The 17,366-nt window shown below is 56.6% G+C and overlaps 1 protein-coding gene across 5 annotated transcripts in view; it reads left to right on the top strand.

Annotated features, from left to right (window-relative positions):
* The first annotated feature begins 4,393 nt into the window (after positions 1-4,393).
* ITGB4 (integrin subunit beta 4) overlaps positions 4,394-17,366 on the top strand; it is a 31,877-nt gene continuing 18,904 nt past the window's right edge. The window contains exons 1-17 of one of the 5 annotated variants that reach the window (XM_057714105.1): positions 4,397-4,626; positions 6,939-7,011; positions 7,737-7,825; positions 8,830-8,912; positions 9,147-9,248; positions 9,381-9,585; positions 10,261-10,357; positions 10,543-10,714; positions 11,833-12,096; positions 12,431-12,520; positions 12,789-12,911; positions 13,331-13,495; positions 13,671-13,747; positions 14,470-14,672; positions 16,249-16,352; positions 16,470-16,568; positions 16,740-16,869. In XM_057714105.1, the coding sequence (XP_057570088.1) occupies positions 7,747-7,825; positions 8,830-8,912; positions 9,147-9,248; positions 9,381-9,585; positions 10,261-10,357; positions 10,543-10,714; positions 11,833-12,096; positions 12,431-12,520; positions 12,789-12,911; positions 13,331-13,495; positions 13,671-13,747; positions 14,470-14,672; positions 16,249-16,352; positions 16,470-16,568; positions 16,740-16,869 (1,993 nt within the window). In that variant the 5' untranslated portion in view covers positions 4,397-4,626; positions 6,939-7,011; positions 7,737-7,746. Of the gene's footprint in view, positions 4,627-6,938; positions 7,012-7,736; positions 7,826-8,829; positions 8,913-9,146; positions 9,249-9,380; positions 9,586-10,260; positions 10,358-10,542; positions 10,715-11,832; positions 12,097-12,430; positions 12,521-12,788; positions 12,912-13,330; positions 13,496-13,670; positions 13,748-14,469; positions 14,673-16,248; positions 16,353-16,469; positions 16,569-16,739; positions 16,870-17,366 lie in introns of all 5 variants that reach the window. The other 4 variants (XM_057714108.1, XM_057714104.1, XM_057714107.1 and 1 more) reach the window with 4 other exon arrangements.

The following is a 17,366-nucleotide window of genomic DNA, read 5'->3' as shown; positions in this document are numbered from 1 at the left end:
GAGCAGGGATCAAACCCGTGTTCCCTGCATTGGCAGGTGGATTCTCAACCACTGCGCCACCTAGGAAGCCCAATAATAGTAATTTTTTAAAAGTTCTATAACTCAAAAAGAAAAGAAGCATTTACCCTATATTTTGGAGGCTCTTAATTCATTCCCTGTTGATGATGGAAGCCTCTATTTTTTAAAAAATTAGAAGGATCCCTCTAGCAAATGTAGAAATGGAAAATCACTACATTTCAACCCCTGAAGAAAAATTGATTCAAGCAAGGATCAACAACGGATGTTAAAACCCATTCAGTGAAAGTTTTTTGGAGATCGGGCAGGGTGACAAAACATCATCACCCCCTCTTAATTACTTCTTAATCATAAAGAGAAAATGTATTTTTACAATGGAGAGAGGTGGTGGTCACTTCCTCAATAGTCACTAATAGTGGGGCAGCTGACATCACATGCCACCCAATAAAACACAGCACCGCCTCTGAGGAGCCTTGCCAAAAACATTTAAACTGAATCTAATCAGGCTTTTAGACCTAACTTCCAGTTTACAGGAGGCAAAAAAATCAAGTCCAATGACGCCACGAGGAAGCAATCAGACAAAACCAGACAGTGGGACATTCTGCAGGTCAACTGGCCTGTCTCTTTAAAGGTAAATGGGTTTTTTGGTTTTTTCCTGGGGAGGGGGTGTGTGCAGGAAGAGACTGTTTTAAGAGCAAGGAAGATAAGGGACTTCCCTGGTGGCTCAGTGATTAAGAATCCTCCTGCCAATGCAGGGGAACACCGGTTCGAGCCCTGGTCAGGGAAGATCCCTCATGCCGCAGAGCAACTAAGCCCGTGCGCCACAACTACTGAGCCTGTGTTCTAGAGCACACAAGTCACCACTATTGAGCCCGCGTGCCACAATTACTGAAGCTCACCCACCTGGAGCCCGTGCTCCACAGCAAGAGAACCCCGTGCGATGAGAAGCCTGTGCACCTCAACAAAGAGATGCCCCTGCTTGCTGCAACTAGAGAAGGCCTGCGTGCAGCAACAAAGACCCAACGCAGCCAAAAATAAATAAATAATTTATTTTTTTTAAAAAAGAGAAAGATAAAACAATCAAATGTATTAGGGGTTGATACAAGGTCTCCAGACAAGTCACCAAACTGTTCTGGTCACACATCCACTGTCTATGTATCATTTAAGTTGTTTATTTCTAGGAACAGGTACCACTCTGCCAATAAGTGATGTACATTGTAAAGCAAAAATTAATGGATCATGTGGCGTATCCCTGGAGAATATGCAGCCCTCTTTGGAGGCCTGTGGTTTAAACTGTGAGCCTCGTGAAGCGAGCAGGTGGTGTGTATCATTGATCCCCAGCACCTGGCATAAGAGCTCATTAAACGCTTGTTAAATGAATAAATGATTGAACTAGTGAGTGAGCAAGTCTGGCCTCCTGGAGGCCATGGGATGCGTGTGGGCAGGTGAGAGCTGAAATCTGAGGTTCTTGGGCTTCTCCATCCGGTTCCAGGGACCTCAGCTCTTTGGCAAAGCCTGCAGAAGGAAACTCTACTACATACCGGCCTCACTCTGGCCCTAAGGCTGCAGAAGGAGACAATGGGATTTTCTGTTTTATTTTTTACAAAAGTAATATGTAATACAATGCTCCTTTAACCCTTTGGGGGCCAGTACCTATTTGGGAATTTAGTGTAAATGAAGGATCCTCTTCCCAGCAAACCCACATTCCACTGTCAGAGACACCCTGAGTTTTGCACATGATCTCAGATGGTTCATGGACACCCCAAAGCCCACATGCAGGTTCCAGGTAATGAAACTCCAGACTCGAAGAAACTTGAGGGACCTCACGGCTTGTCTTTTGAGGGTCTCCCAGGGGTGCATATCTCACCTCTCAGCAGATGTTGGATTCCAGCCACACCAGTCTTTTTTTTTGTTATTAAAAAAATTTTTTTAAACTTTTTATTTATTTGTGTGTGTGTGTTTTATTTGTTTGTTTGTCTTTAGGCTGCACTGCTTGGAGTCTTAACCACTGGACCTCCAGGGAAGTGCCCCTAGTCATTTTTAATGTTTTTTGTTTTTTTGTATTTTTTAAATTTTATTTATTTATTTATTTTTGGCTGCGCTGGGTCTTTGTTGCTGTGTGTGGGCTTTCTCTAGCTGTGGTGAGCAAGGGCTACTCTTCATTGTGGTGCACAGCCTTCTCATTGCAGTGGTGTTTCTCTTGTTGTGGAGCATGGTCTCTAGGCACGTGGGCTTCAGTAGCTGCGCCATGTGGGCTCAGTAGTTGTGGCTCACATGCTTAGTTGCTCTGTGGCATGTGGATTCTTCCCGGACCAGGGGTTGAAACTGTGTCCCCTGCATTGGCTGGCGGATTCTTAACCACTGTGCCACCAGAGAAGGTCCCCCTAGTCATTTTTAATAATTAGTTAATTTATTGGCTGTGTTGAGTCTTCATTGCTGCACATGGGCTTTCTCTAGTTGCGGAGAGCAGGAGCTACTCTTCATTGTGGTGCAAGGGCTTCTCATTGCTGTGGCTTCTCTTGTTGCGGAGCACAGGCTCTAGGTACACAGGCTTCAGTAGTTGTGGCTCAAGGGCTCTAGAGCACAGGCTCAGTAGTTGTGGCGCACGGGCTTAGTTGCTCCATGGCATGAGGGATCTTCCCTGACCAGGGCTCGAATCTGTGTACCCTGCATTGGCAGGCAGATTCTTAACCACTGTGCCACCAGGGAATTCCTTCCTAGTCATTTTTAAAAGGGTCTGGAATGAGGCGAGGAAGGGGCTGCTGAGCCCAGTAGGATCTGTGGCATTTCTGCCTTTGGGCAGGGGTCTCCTTCTCTAGGAGGATGCGTCAGCCACCCACCACAGAGGGGTGCATATGCCCTAAGCAACCCTCTAATGGATGGAGCTGGCAGGCTGCTCTCTGAGCCCCTATTTCCCAGGGTGGACTGGGAGCCTGCCGGAGTAACTCAGGTCCACAGGGCACAACCTGGGTACCCCAACCAAACCGGGGCTCCTGCCACAGAGCTCCCGAATCCAGGAGCCAGCCTCTCTGAGCCCTTGGCCTGTGCAGAGCAGGTCTCAGATGACTGGGCAAGGTGGCTGAGTGGTGACTGTGGTTTGCACAGTTGCAGTGGACACGTGGTGTCCACAGCTCTTCCATATCCAGTCCCAGCTGCTCCCACGGTCACTCTGAGAGTTGGTGGTGTATGTGTCTGTTTACAGCTGAGAACGCGGAGGCTCAGGAAGGCGACGTGGCAGTCCCACTTGGGTCAACCACACGTATGCTGAGCACCGGCTATGTGCCTGGCACTGAGGTAGGTGCTGGGGATCAAAAGATGTGCTAGACTGTGTCCATCCTTGGGGTTCACAGTCCAATGGAGAAGAGACCCCTAAACAGGTTATTTCAAACCATTGTGTCAAGTTAGGTGAAAAAAACCATGCCCCTGGGGTACACATAATGCAATCCAGGGTGCAAGGAGGTCAAGGAGGCTCCCTGGAGAGTGCAGCCTCAGCACAATGCCCTTCAAGGATAAGGAGGATAAACCAGGCTGGGGTCGGGGTGGGAGGATCCCAAGCAAAGGGGCCAGCCTGGTGCAAAACAGCACAACACCCCCCGCCCCCTTGCAAAAGCATGCTGGCTTGAAGCTGCTTGGTTGGGGGAGGGGAGCTACCAGCAATTGGGTTTGCCGGGCATTGTTGGCAGGGTGGGGCCAGAGAAATACACCGAGCTGAAATCATGGAGCAGCTTGAGAGGCTCTGGCTTGAACACAATTAACCAGCAGCCCTTGAAAGAGGATTGGAGGGGTCAGATTTGTGAATCAGCTTGTCAAGAACAGCTATAACGATTCGAATGCCTACTCCAGGTCAGCTGGGTGCTGCCTCTCCATGGGTGTTATTCACACTTGAAGAATGTTTAATTAGCTTGCCTGAAGACACTCAGGGAGCCAGTCCCGGCTCAGATCTCCCTCTGGGCACACGTGCGTGCGTTGGAGAGTGAGGGAGGCTGAGAAGACCGGGTAAATGGCAGACCTGGCCTGGGGCAGTCGCGGGGCCCTTCCTCTGCGCTGGCGCGGGAAGGAGGGAAGGGGTGCGCGCGCTCGATTGCCGTCGGGTTGTGGGTCTGGGGCTCTATCTAGATGGCTCCCAAGGGCAGTGGGGATGGCTCAGAGCCCAGGGTCTGCAGCAGAGAGGGCGGCGATCTGAGAAAGGGGCTAAGAGGCCACCCCCAGGCCGGGGCAGCCTGGCACCCGAGTCTGGAGCCTGGAGGGGTGGGGAGGCGCCGCTCCCGGGGCTGGACCGGAGAGAAGGGGGTGGTTCCTCCCCGCCCCCGCCGCTCTGGGTCGGGGCGCGGGGCCCGGCGCCGCGGGAGCCGCAGCCTTTTCCGGGGGGCGGGCCCGGAGGCGGCAGCGCCCGGCTCCTGCCCCGACAGGTGCGCGCCGCGCGCAGGAATGCGGCCGGCCTGACTCACCAGCGACTCCTTCCTACCTGCCGCCCGCCCCCATAAAGCGGTCCCCTCCCCGCCGCCCGCCCTCCCTGCAGCCCGCCCTCCGGACCGTCCCGGCTCGCCCGCGCGCCGCATCCGGAGCCGCCGAGCAGAGCCCGGCGCGGGGAGGGCGCGAGTCCGCCCCAAGGTAGGTCCAGCCTCGGGCCGCGGCAGGCGCCCCGGGCACGGGCGCGGGGCGGGAGGGCAATCCCGCCGCACTCCGCCCGCCCCTGCAGTGCCCCGGGCCGCCGGGGCTGGGCGCCCATTCGGGGACCTCCGAGGGGAGAAGAAGAAAGTGAGCGCGCACCCCAGCCAGGGCAGCCCTGCGGGGAGCTGATTGGTGGGCCGGGTGGCTTTTGTTTCCCCGGCTCTTCCCTTCCTAAAGGCTGGCCGCCCGACCCCTCTATCCCTGCCGCCCAGGGCAGGTGCTCAGCCTGCCGGGGTGTGTCCAGGGGACAACCGGGGGAAAGGGACAGGGAGAGCTGGAGAGGGCGCTTGGCTGTCAAACCTCTGCTCCTGGAGGAGGGCAGCAGGGAGAGAGGCCCCGGGGTTGGGTGGGTGTGCGGGAGAAGTGGGCAGAGGCTGGACGGTGGTTCAAAAAGAAGCAGCCACTTAGAGGCAGAGGCCCTCCGGGTTGGGCTGTGTGGTGCCACCGTCCATGGGGGGTCTGGGGAGTCCCTGACTCTCCTCTTCTCTTGGCCCTCCTCCCAAAGTCAGCTCAGAACACCCTTCCTCCGGGAAGCATTCCTGACCTCATCCAACAGCCCTGGAGGCTGTGCCCACCACTGTAACCTCCTCCAGTGCCAACTTCCCTTTCCCACCCTCAGCCCCGGTGGCTCTCTGGTCGTGGGTGGGGGCCTCTAGATGGCTCCCGAGGGCAGTGGCTGGGCTCCTCCTCTTCCATGGCCTTGCCACACCCTGAGCCCAAGGCTATACCTGGTTGTTGCTGCCTTGGGCAGAGCTGGAAGCGAAGGCTGAGGGTCTCCATCCTGGGGGCTGAGCAGTGGGGAGAGGAGAGCCCGAAGGACAGTGGGGAAAGGGTGTGTATCTCCTTGGCCTTGATTTCTGTGGGTGATAGAGCAGCAGAGCCGTAGAGGGCAGGTGCAGACATGCTAAGCAGGGCTCCCATGGGTGGGAGGGAGGGTGTGTGTGGGGAGAGCGAGAACCTACATTCAGATGGGTCACAGCGTGTGTCTAAGAACATACATGTCCCTGTGCCTGCAAAGCCTGGGTGTGCTGCTATGTGATGACACTGGGTGGCACTCACATACTTCCGGGACCCAGGTGGTACACTAAAAGGCCCCACAACCTGGTGGGACCCAGGGTAGCCTGGGAGTACGTGTCCGTGTCCCGAGGGCTCTGCCCAGCCCACCCTGGCCACATCTCCCAATCAGCCCACAATCCTAACTTTAAGGTGAAATATTATTTTTAACACCAACAACTACTTTTAAAACTTTTTAGGGATTTCTCTTTGTGGTTCAGTGATTAAGACTTGGCGTTTTCAATGCCGGGGTCCAGGTTGAACCCCTGGTTGGGGGAACTAAGATCCCACACGCCACACACTATGGCCAAAAACAAACAAACAAACAAAACCTTTTTAAATACAAATTGAGTCAAACACAGCGCCCCTGAGTGCATCACTAGTCCCAGCTGCCGCTTTAGAGCCTCCAAGTATAACGTGAAGGTTAAAGGCGGGTTGTGCCCTGCCTGGGGCTCACCTGGGAAGTGGGGGTAATGCAGTCATCCCCCACTGGTTCCTGTACAGATTAAGTGGCAATTATGTACATGAAGTGCTGGGCACTTGCCCACTGTGTGCCCAGCCTGTGGGCACAGGAGGGTGAGTAAGAGCTGGGCTGGGCCCTCCAGTGCCTGTACCTGCCTGTGTAGTGGTGCCCCAGGGAGGCTTGAGTAAGCAGCCTGTATTGTGTAGCATGTGGGTGTGGTGCCTATGCCCCGAGGCTGCAGGAAAGTCATTTCCCCCAAGAAGCCCCCCCTCCGCTGGCTCAGGGCTCCCTTACCCCAGGCCCTGCTTACATGGTGGCTCCTCCCCAGCTGGCCCTGCCTGCGGATGTGTTGGAGCCACTAGGGCTCCTGGGGGCCAACTGCCTTGGAAGGACGGAGACACTGCCTTCCTGCAGCCCTGCCGGGTCTCCCCAGCCATATGGGGGCCTCAGCCTCCCAGAGCCTGGGGCTGCCCCTGCCCCACAAGCCAAGGACTGAGCAAGGATCCAAGGACGGAGGGCCAGTAGGCATGGTGTAGCCTTGGGCCTCTGGGTGACTGGCTCTAGAGAAAGAGGCCAAGGTCCTAACCTCTGCCCTGCAGGCCTGGTGGCTCTGGCCAGCCCCTTCTCTTCAGCAGGCTCCCCATCTTTTATTTGTTTGTTTATTAATTTTTTTTGGAGTACAGTTGCTTGACAATGTTGTGTTAGTTTCTTGCTGTACATACCCATCTTTTAAAAGGCCTCAGGGATGCCAGCGCCTGCCCCGAAGGTCACTAATGAGTTGAGATGGTTTAATAGTGAACCGAAGGCAGGTGGGTCTCCTGGGGTGATGGGCAGTGTGTGCGTGTGCATGTGTGAATGGGCAGGAGGGACTTGTAACCCAGCTGCAGGCTAACTTTTGAAAAACTCGACTGTGGGGCAGGCAGGGGTGGGGAATAGGCGGGGACCCCTCCTCTGACGGGCCAGGCAGCCACTGCAGAACTTGGCTGAGTGCCGCAAGCCTCCTCCTCCCTTCCCCAGGCCCCGGGTATTCGGAAGGGCCCGCCTCATCCTGGCTGCACCCCCTCACCAAGAGGCAAGTGGGCAAGAATAGAGAGGGGACAGGAAGGCAGAGCTGAGACCCTCTAGGGTGGCCCTGTCCCTGCCAAGCCTGCCCCAGGCCACTGCAGTCTGAAAGGCAAAGAGGGAATAAGCCCTGTTCTGCCCTCGGGGAGATCAGCACAAGAGACCTGGTATGGGGACAAGCTCAGAGCCCAGAGTCCTCAGTGGTGAGAGGGTAGGGGCTTCCTTGGGCAGGGCATGGGTCTACAGGGCATTTGGCCACTCCAGGGATGGCAAGGAAGGGGGCAGTGGAAAAGAGGGGTCAGGGGCCCTGGACCTTGCCGCTTGCAGGCTGTGTGGCCTTGGAACATCACTAAAGTTCTCAGAGCCTCAGTTTCCACATCTGTGCAGTGGGAATGATGGAGCTTGGACAGGGACCCAGTGAGCTGACACCAGGGCTGTCAGGCATCGTATGTCGATTGTTGCTGTTATACAGGAGGAAGAGGATGGCAGGGCGGCATCCCAGCCCGTGGACCAGGCTTCTGCTGGCAGCTCTGCTGAGCATCGGCTTCCCCGGGGACATGGGTGAGTCGGACACACCCCTGCAACACCCTTCTTGGTGGCGGGGGCTTAACTTTCATGGCACTGCCCTTAAGTGGAGGGTGAGGGGCCGTCTCACGGAGTGCCTTACCCAGACACTCACTCGGCCATTCAATAAACAATCATTGGCCACTTCGAAGGCTGGGTGTATGGCCCCAGAACACCCAGGGGAGGAAGGAGACTTGGTCTAGAGGAGGGAGAAGTCGTCCAGTCAGAGAACAGAGGCACTCCAGGGTGTACTGAGGCTTGGAAAGCGGAGTTGAAAAGTTTATAGGAATTTGGAGGAGAGAGAGAACCGTGGTCATCACCCGCTCTGTGAGTGTCTGCAGTCGGCAAAGGGCCGGAGCCGGCTCCTCCTTTGCCTGTCAGTGGAGGTCCCACTGAGCGCTTGAAATAGACCATGGTGGGAACCTTTACACCCTAGAAATTGGCAAATGCTGTAAGTCAGGGCTTACACCAGACCCCTTGCTAAACAGTGACAGTGCACTGTTGCCTCGAACCCAGGAGACCACCCAGTAGTGCACATAATAGGTCCTTACTGTGATTTTAACTGAGCAAAACCGAAGGGAATCCCAGCCTCTGGGGAAACTAGAGTTTCACCTCATTCATTTACTAACAACTCGGTGTGTGCCGGGCTTGGGCTAGACACTGGGGACACAGTGATGAACAAGACAGAATCCCTTTTACCCTGGAGGAGCCGGCGAGGGGAATGGTTAGGGTGTCCCCACCAGTAAATGGGCCAGCGCCCCCGTCTCAGCGCCCACCATCCTTCCCTCCAGACTTGAGTGAAGAGTCCAGGTTTGAGACCTGGCTTTGCGGGTTTCTGGCTGCGCTACCTGGGGCTGACCATGTACCCGCTGGCCTCCATTTCCCTCTCTGTAAATCGGGAGAGAAACCCCACCTCTTTCAAATGAGGATGCACAAGGGAAGGGCTTGGCCATGGGGGAGGCCCTGGGTTCTCAGTGGGTCCACCCATCTCTGTTCCCCAGCGAACCGCTGTAAGAAGGCCCAGGTGAAGAGCTGCACCGAGTGCATCCGTGTGGACAAGGACTGCGCCTACTGCACGGATGAGGTGCGCTGCTGCCAGCCAGGCCCAGCCTGGGCCACCTCCCCAACCTATGTGCCCCACCCTACCACACCCCACCCCCTGGGCTCTGGCCAAGTCCACACTTGCCACACCCTCGGCCCAGCCTCAGGCGGGCGTGGGAGAGGAGGCAAGGGTCAGGAAAACCAGGGGGAATTAAATCCAGGGTTAGGACAGCCAGGGGTGGGCGCCGCCCTTCTGACCCCATCTCCTTCCGGCCAGATGTTCAAGGAACGGCGCTGCAACACCCAGGCAGAGCTGCTGGCTGCGGGCTGCCGGCAGGAGAGCGTGGTGGTCATGGAGAGCACCTTCGAGATCACAGAGGTGCCCGGAGTGGGAGTCAGGGGAGGTTGGGTGTTTGTGGGGGGACTATCACGTCCCCTGGCTGAGCTGAGAGGTATCTCCATCAGATCTGGAGAGACCCTCCAGCCAGGTGTCCCCCTCCCCTGGACACAGGAGACCCAGATCGACACCACCCTGCGACGCAGCCAGGTGTCCCCCCAGGGGCTGCGGGTGCGGCTGCGGCCGGGCGAGGAGAGGCACTTTGAGCTGCAGGTGTTCGAGCCCCTGGAGAGCCCCATGGACCTGTACATCCTCATGGACTTCTCCAACTCCATGTCCGACGATCTGGACAACCTCAAGAAGATGGGGCAGGATCTGGGTACGGTGTGAAAGACAGCAGGGCAGGGCATGGAGAGAGTGTCCTCCCCCACCTGGCTGGGCACCTGCCGGGACTCGGGCTAGCTGCGCTCACTCCTCAAGGAAGGACAGGACATCTGAGCATCCCAAGAACTCCTCCCCCCCTTTCTCAGAGGACGGTTCTGGCCAGACCCCAGTAGCCACTCGGGAGTGCAGAGAAGGCCCCAGCCAGGTGGGCACAGGAGCCCTCTGGTCCTTTTTGTTGTTTTGGCAGCCTCACGCCTTGCAGCTTGCAGGATCTTAGTTCCCCAACCAGGGATTGAACCCGTGCCCCCTGCAGTGGGAGCATGGAGTCCTAACCACTGGACCACCAGGGAAGTCCCTCCCCTGGTCCTGACAAGGAGGGCACCGGCTGCCATGAGGCTGAGGTTAAGTCCCAGCTCTGCAGACGGCTGGTCCAGCACCCCGGCCGCCCCCTCCGAGGAGCTGCATGCTTGACTCGGGTCCCCGGAGTCCCATTTCCCTCATCCGTAAATAAGGACAAGGGCTGTTGTGTACATGAGCTGACGCCCGACGTGCAAAGTGTTGACAATAAGTTATTCTTCCTCTTCCTCCTTCCCGAGCCGGCCCCCGGCCCCTGTGTTGATGTGGGGTTCTCAGGGCTCAGCTGCCCCCTCTTTTTCCTGTTGATGCCCAGCCCAGGTCCTGAGGCAGCTCACCAGCGACTACACGATTGGATTTGGCAAGTTCGTGGACAAAGTCAGCGTCCCTCAGACAGACATGAGGCCCGAGAAGTGAGTGACCATGTGGGCCAGGGTCCTGGCCAGGCGGCCCACCCCCTCTCCACCCAGACACTTTGAAGTCTTCGGGTTGAAATGAGCTAAGGGGGCGGTCCCTAGAGAGGGTGGGCACAGGGTGGGGGGGGTCTTCTCCCCTGACTTTCTCTCCCCCTGACTCTCTCCTTCCCACCTCCGCCCAGGCTGAAGGAGCCCTGGCCCAACAGTGACCCCCCCTTCTCCTTCAAGAACGTCATCAGCCTGACGGAAGATGTGGAGGAGTTCCGGAATAAGCTAAAGGGAGAGCGGATCTCAGGCAACCTGGATGCCCCCGAAGGAGGTTTTGATGCCATCCTGCAGACGGCCGTGTGCACCGTGAGTGCCGGGGAGGGTCCTTGCGGCCTCGACCAGGGCTGTGCTTTTCTACAAGGGCATGAGCTGCCCATTGGCCTGCTCTGGTGCTGGGCTGGGGCCCCCAGGCCCTAAGACAAGCTCAGACCCTCCGAGGGGCCCTCCATTCCGATCCAAGTTTAGAGGTGTAGGGGCCTGAGGAGTCTTAGCCTGGTTTTGTATTGGCCAGCGAGGCAGACGTGAATCTTGGGGTTCTGGAATCTTCAGTGCCCTGAGGCCAGCCTCCCACCCAATCTCACAGCTAATCCTGTGCTAGAAGAGGGCACTTCTTTTTATGTGCACATCAGTTTTTTCATTTAAAAAATAACGTATTCACACACAAAAAAGGCAATTCCCTGGTGATCCAGTGGTTAAGGACTTAGTACTTTCACTGCTGGGGACCGGGGTTTGATCCCTGATGGGGGAACTAAGATCCTGCAAGCTGTGCAGCGCAGCCAAAAAATAAAATGAAATAAAATAAAAAATAAGAAATAAAAATAATGTCTCCATATGACAGACAATTTGGAAAACAAGCAACAGAAATTGCCCATAATTTCACCATCATCAGACAGCCAGCCACTGATACCCCACCAGCGTATTTTGTTCCCTTTCCCTTATTTTATATAGTTGGAATCAGTGTATGTATAGTTCTGAAACTTGCTCTTTTTTTTTCCTTCACCTGATGCTATCATAAACATTTTCTCTTGTAATACATGTTTTTAAAATCACCCCATGTATTTCTCAAATTGCCATGCACTGCTGTACTTATTTTAACTCTTCCCTTGAACGTGGCGTGGTGTACATTTTTCTATGTAGTTGAGATATTCTCGCAGAGTGGGTAAGACCTTGTGGGGACAGCTGGACGAACCTGGTTCACATCTTGCGTGGCGCCCACCGTGGGCACAGCGCCTGCATCCGTTGTCCGTTTCCTGCTCGCCATGGCTGGTTTTTTGTTCCCCCCGCCGTCATCACTCACGTGCTGTCACATGTGTTGTTCATGGAGGCGGCAGGCTGTTAATCCTGTGTCCTCGCTGAGCCCCATGTTGGGACGCGCTTTCGCTGTGTCCCCTGCTCCACGGGCACCCCCTCCTCGCTCTCCCCAGAGGGACATCGGCTGGCGCCCCGACAGCACCCACTTGCTGGTGTTCTCCACTGAGTCGGCCTTCCACTACGAGGCCGACGGTGCCAACGTGCTGGCCGGCATCATGAGGCGCAACGACGAGGAGTGCCACCTGGACACCACGGGCACCTACACCCAGTACAAGGTGCAGGACTACCCGTCGGTGCCCACCCTGGTGCGCCTGCTTGGCCGACACAACATCATCCCCATCTTCGCCGTCACCAACTACTCCTATAGCTACTACGAGGTGCAGGGGCTGGGGCCAGCCTGGGTGGGGCGGGGGCAGGGTGGGAGGGTCCGTGGACACCCCCCCTCCTGAGACACCCCCTCCTTCCTCCCTTCCTTCCCATAACTTGGGATGGGCCCTGGTGGGAAGAGGAGGTCATGGCCCATCCCCCAACCCTCCCCCCCCCACCCCGACCAAGCAGGTGGGGGCTGAGAGCACAGGCTCTGGAACACACAGCAGGCGCAGGCCTTAGCTTCCCCATCTGCAGAGTGGGTGAAGCCCAAAGCTGTTGTCTGGATTCAAAGAGATGACACTTGTCAGAGGCTGAGCCCCGGCCTGGCATTCTCTCCTGCAGAAGCTGTCCTCGTATTTCCCTGTCTCTTCGCTGGGGGTGCTGCAGGAGGACTCGTCCAACATCGTGGACCTGCTGCAGGATGCCTTCAACGTGAGGGCCCTGGAGTCTGAGTCCTTCTGGGGCCGGGCTGGAGAGAGGGCGGAACGGCAGAGGACTGGGAAATGGGACAGGAGGGAGGAAGGCTCTCCTGCGGTCCCTGAGGAGCCCCCTGGGCCTGGCCCCCAGCTCCTGCAGGCTCTGCTCCCTTGACCCCCAGCAGCCCAGGCCTCCATGCAGGTGGGAGTGCAGCCCAGGCAAGTCAGGCCAGGGTGGATGAGCCCCAGGTCCTCCAGGCTGTTGATCGCCTTCCCTCTTTTAGCGCATCCGCTCCAACCTGGACATCCGGGCCCTGGAAAGCCCCCGAGGCCTGCGGACAGAGGTCACCTCCAGGATGTTCCAGAAGACGAACACTGGGTCTTTCCTCATCCGGCGGGGGGAAGTGGTAGGCCTCCGTGGGGGTGCCGGGGCAGGGGAGGACGGGCACAGCAGGGTCTACCTGAACAGAGGTCCAGAGCGTGACCTCCCGAATCAGATAGATCTGGGTGTGAAGCCCCCTGGCTCAGCCCCTTGGCTTAGCCCCTTGGCTTGCCCTCATCTGTAAAGTGGGGACCCATCAGCGCGGAGCTCAGGGCTGCTCAGATGACTGAATGGGCCGAAGGTGGCCCTGGTTACCGTCAGTGCTACTGTTACCGTGACTGTGCCTGGAAGGAGCAAGTTTGCAGCCCTGAAGAAGGGCGGGCAGGGAGCTGGGCATCAGGGCCCAGACACATCTCTGAAGCTTGAGCGCGGAGAGCCTTCAGACACAACTGCCCCTTGGTGGTCAGGCCAGGCCTGCCTGCTCTGATAGTGGGGTCCCTGCAGGGTTCATACCAAGTGCAGCTGCGGGCTATCGAGGACTTGGGCGGGACTCATGTGTGCCAGCTGCCGGAAGCGGACCAGAGGGGGAACATCCATCTGAAGCCCTCCTTCTCCGATGGCCTCAAGATGGACGTGGACATCATCTGTGACACGTGTTCCTGTGAGCTGGTACGATGCCGCCCCGCCAGGTGGGAGGGAGGGAGAGGCTGAGCCCACCGCCCCGGGGCCCTGAGTAACAAAGCGGAGCCTCCTGTGGCCACAGCTCCCTTTTGGGGTGCCCTGAGGGGCAGCGTCCAGCGTCCCTCGCCCCTCCCCCATCCACCCCACCACGATTTCGTTCCAGCAAAAAGAAGTGCGGTCATCTCGCTGCAGCTTCAACGGGGACTTCATGTGCGGACACTGTGTGTGCAATGAGGGCTGGTGAGTGTATGGGGCAGGAGAGGGTGAAGCCAGTTTCCATAAAAGGGGCAAGGCCCCCGCAAGACGTTGACGCTGGGCACGCCATGTAGGCTGCTGAAGGTGGGGTGGCAGCTGGGCATAGAAAGGGCTAGGGAAAGGGCACACCCAGCTGGCAGGTGGATTCCGTTCAAAGCACTTTGAAATACATGGATATGGGAATTCCCTGGCAGTCCAGTGGTTAGGACTTGGTGTTCTCACTGCCAGGGCTCTGGGTTCGATCCCCAGTCAGGGAACTGAGATCCTGCAAGCTGTGCAGTGTGGCAGGAAAAAAAAAAAAAAGGGATATATAGGATTATCTCTGGAAAGACGTGTAAGAATCAGAATAGTGGTGGCCATCAGGGTGTTGTGGGTCTGGCATGGGAGGGAGACTTACTTTGCCCCCCATCCCTTTTGGACCTTTAGTATCTGAGCCATGGGCACCTATTACCTGAGCGGAAGTGAGTCATGAGAGAATGGTAGTTAAGAGTAACTTTCAGGTTTCACGATATTGAACAAGTTTGTGGTGACTTGAAGAAGGGACGGGGGAGGATCTCAGGGGACTGAGGTTTGAGTCTCCGCTCAGCCACTGCTGTCTGCATAACTGAGACTCACCGGGGCCCACTTAGAGCCTCAGTTTCCTCATCTGTAAAATGGGATGGTGAAAGCCCAGCCTTCTTGCTGGAAGTGACTGGCTTCTCCCACAGGAGCGGCAAGACCTGTAACTGCTCCACCGGCTCCCTGAGCGACCTGGAGCCCTGCCGGCGGGAGGGCGAGGACAAGCTGTGCTCGGGGCAGGGCGAGTGCCAGTGCGGCCACTGCGTGTGCTATGGCGAAGGCCGCTACGAGGGCCAGTTCTGCGAATACGACAACTTCCAGTGCCCACGCACCTCCGGGTTCCTCTGTAACGGTGAGCTGCTGGCCCAGGCGGGGCAGGGCAGCGAGTGCGGCCTGGGTACCCAGCCCCTGCCCTGCCCCACTGGCTCTCCCGTCAGAATCCAAGTTGGGAGAGTCATGGCGGGAGTCGGAACCCCCACATTCACGCCCAGTCCTCCTCCAGATTCCCTGAGTGCCTCCTCCAAGTCCAGCGCCAACCTGGACTTCCCTCTTCCTCTACAGACTTGATGCCCAAGGCCCCTGCCAGCATGACATTCCCCTTGTGTTTAAGTCTCTGGCCCCCTGAGGTCCTCTGGCCCGTGCCCACCCCCTTCTCCAATCTCCCATCCCACTAGGGTGGGTGCCACCCAGGTCAAGCTCAGTGATTGGTGGTATATAGCATGACGATCTTTCCTCTCTCAGAAGATGCTACATCTCTAGCAGGCAGGGCCTGGAGTAATGCATCCTCTGTAGCCCCACAGGGCCTAATGCAGTGTGGGTCCAGGCCATGGGCACATAGGCTGGCCAGGGCTTCTGGAGCTGGGCAGGGGTCAAAGAACCTACAGGGGCCCCATGGAAGGACTGAATGGACAAATGGAGGAGACTGAATGAAAGTCCACTTACCAAATACTTATTAAGCCCCAACTGTATACTTGCCACTGGGGGTCAAGCCCCTGCTTTTCTACTCTTTCCTCCGTTCTTGCTTTTGTCTGCCATTTCCTCTCTTCACCTGCACCCCATAGTGTGCTCAGAGAAATTAAGGGAGAACCCAGGACGTCTGGAGAAAGGCAGACATTTGGCACAGACGTTGCTGAGACAGGAGGGGAGGGAGATGCTGCCAGGAAGGAGGCAGGGCCAAGGGTTTGGATTCCAGTCCAGGCTGGGTCCAGTTTTAGTCTAGTCCTAACTTTTTCTTAAAGGGCCAGACATTAAATATTTTCAGCTTTGTAAGCCATGCAGTCTCCATCACAACTATTCAGCTTAGCCGTTGTAGCAGGAAGCAGCTATATGCAATACATAGGCAAATGAGCTGGCTCTGGTCCAGGACCACATTTGCAAAAGCAGGTGGTGAGCTGGATTTGGCCAGCAGGCTGTAGTTAATCAACCCCTATTCTAGTAAGGATATTGGACTTTATCCTTTGGGCAAAAGGGAGTCACTGGAGGCTTTAATTTCATTTTCTAACTCTGTATGTTAACCTTGTATCCAGCCACTTGCTAAACTCACTTATGAAATCTAATAACGTATATCTATAGATTCTTCTTTCTGTTTTGTGACGTGTTTCTGATATTTGCAAATAATGACAGTTTTATCTCTTACTTTCCAAAACTTATATTTCTTTTTCTTACCTTATTGCATTGGCCAGTACTCATTAGAGGTTCTTAAACATGATTGGGTTTGCGATTTGGGGTGATCACTCTAGCTGCAGAGTGGAAGGTAGAAGGGCAGAATGGAGCAGGAGAAATGGAGAGAAGAGAGTTCCAAGAAAGCGGGGAAGAGATGGCTCTGCCCCTAGCTGGAGACATCCTAGCTCCCAAGGCAGCTCCTGCAGGTGGGCCGTCTGGACTGCAGGTGCAAATATGCCTCTCCTCTCCCCTCCCCTTCTCTGCAGACCGGGGACGCTGCTCCATGGGCCAGTGTGTGTGTGAGCCTGGCTGGACAGGCTTGAGCTGTGACTGTCCTCTCAGCAATGCAACCTGCATTGACAGCAATGGGGTAGGCCCAGCATGAGGCAGGCCGTGAGGGAGGTGGAGGGGCCCCAATCAGGTCCACCCTCCCTCTCAGTCAGGGATGGGGGCACAGCTGGCTCACGGGTGCCTCCTCTTGCCTCAGGGTATCTGCAATGGGCGTGGCTACTGCGAGTGTGGCCGCTGCCACTGCAACCAACAGTCGCTCTACACAGACACCATCTGCGAAATCAACTACTCAGCGGTGAGGCCATATTCACTGGGTGTGGGCATAGGAACCCTGGCCACAGGGCAGGATGGGCAGGAGGGGCCAAGCCTGGTGCCAGAGGTGCTGGACAAGGGCGTGAGGTTGTGGGAGTGGGCCTGGCAGGGGCCGCCCAGCACAGTGCCCTTCTGCCCCTCCTCGCCCACCCAGATCCACCTGGGCCTCTGTGAGGACCTGCGCTCCTGCGTGCAGTGCCAGGCGTGGGGCACCGGTGAAAAGAAGGGGCACACGTGCGAGGAGTGCAGCTTCAAGGTCAAGATGGTGGATGAGCTTAAGAAAGGTATGCGGCAGGGAAAGAGGACCAGGCAGGGGGGCTTCCAACGGGGTCGGGGGTGTCTCTCATCTGAGCAGGGCTGTAGAGCTGGGTAGGGAGCTCAGAATCCAAACTGAGAAGATACAGTCCAGGAAGAGGGGCTCCAGACCTGGGGGTGGTCACAGAATCCAGACAGGTTACACAGACCCAGGTAGGGGACACCCGGTCTAGCCAGGGCACCCAGACCTGGGGCGGGCAGATAGCTGGGTAGGGCCATGAACACAGCAAGCTGCATACCTGGGCTGTGGGGGCACACAGCCTCCTTTCCTCTAGGTCAGAAAAATCTTCCAGAAGGGACTTCCCTGGCGGTCCAGTGGTTAAGAGTCCACATTCCCACTGCAGGGGATGCGGCTTCAATCCCTGGTTGGGGAACTAAGATCCCACATGCCACGTGGTGTGGCCAAAAAAAAATAAGAGAGAGAGAGAGAAAGAAAAATGTTCTAGAAGCCCAGCTCCTGAGCGAT

Source organism: Hippopotamus amphibius, chromosome 17, assembly GCF_030028045.1.
Source record: "Hippopotamus amphibius kiboko isolate mHipAmp2 chromosome 17, mHipAmp2.hap2, whole genome shotgun sequence".
Classification (NCBI taxonomy): domain Eukaryota; kingdom Metazoa; phylum Chordata; class Mammalia; order Artiodactyla; family Hippopotamidae; genus Hippopotamus; species Hippopotamus amphibius.
The sequence above is the reverse complement of the archived record's forward strand: the minus strand, read 5'-3'. Positions and strand labels throughout refer to the sequence as shown.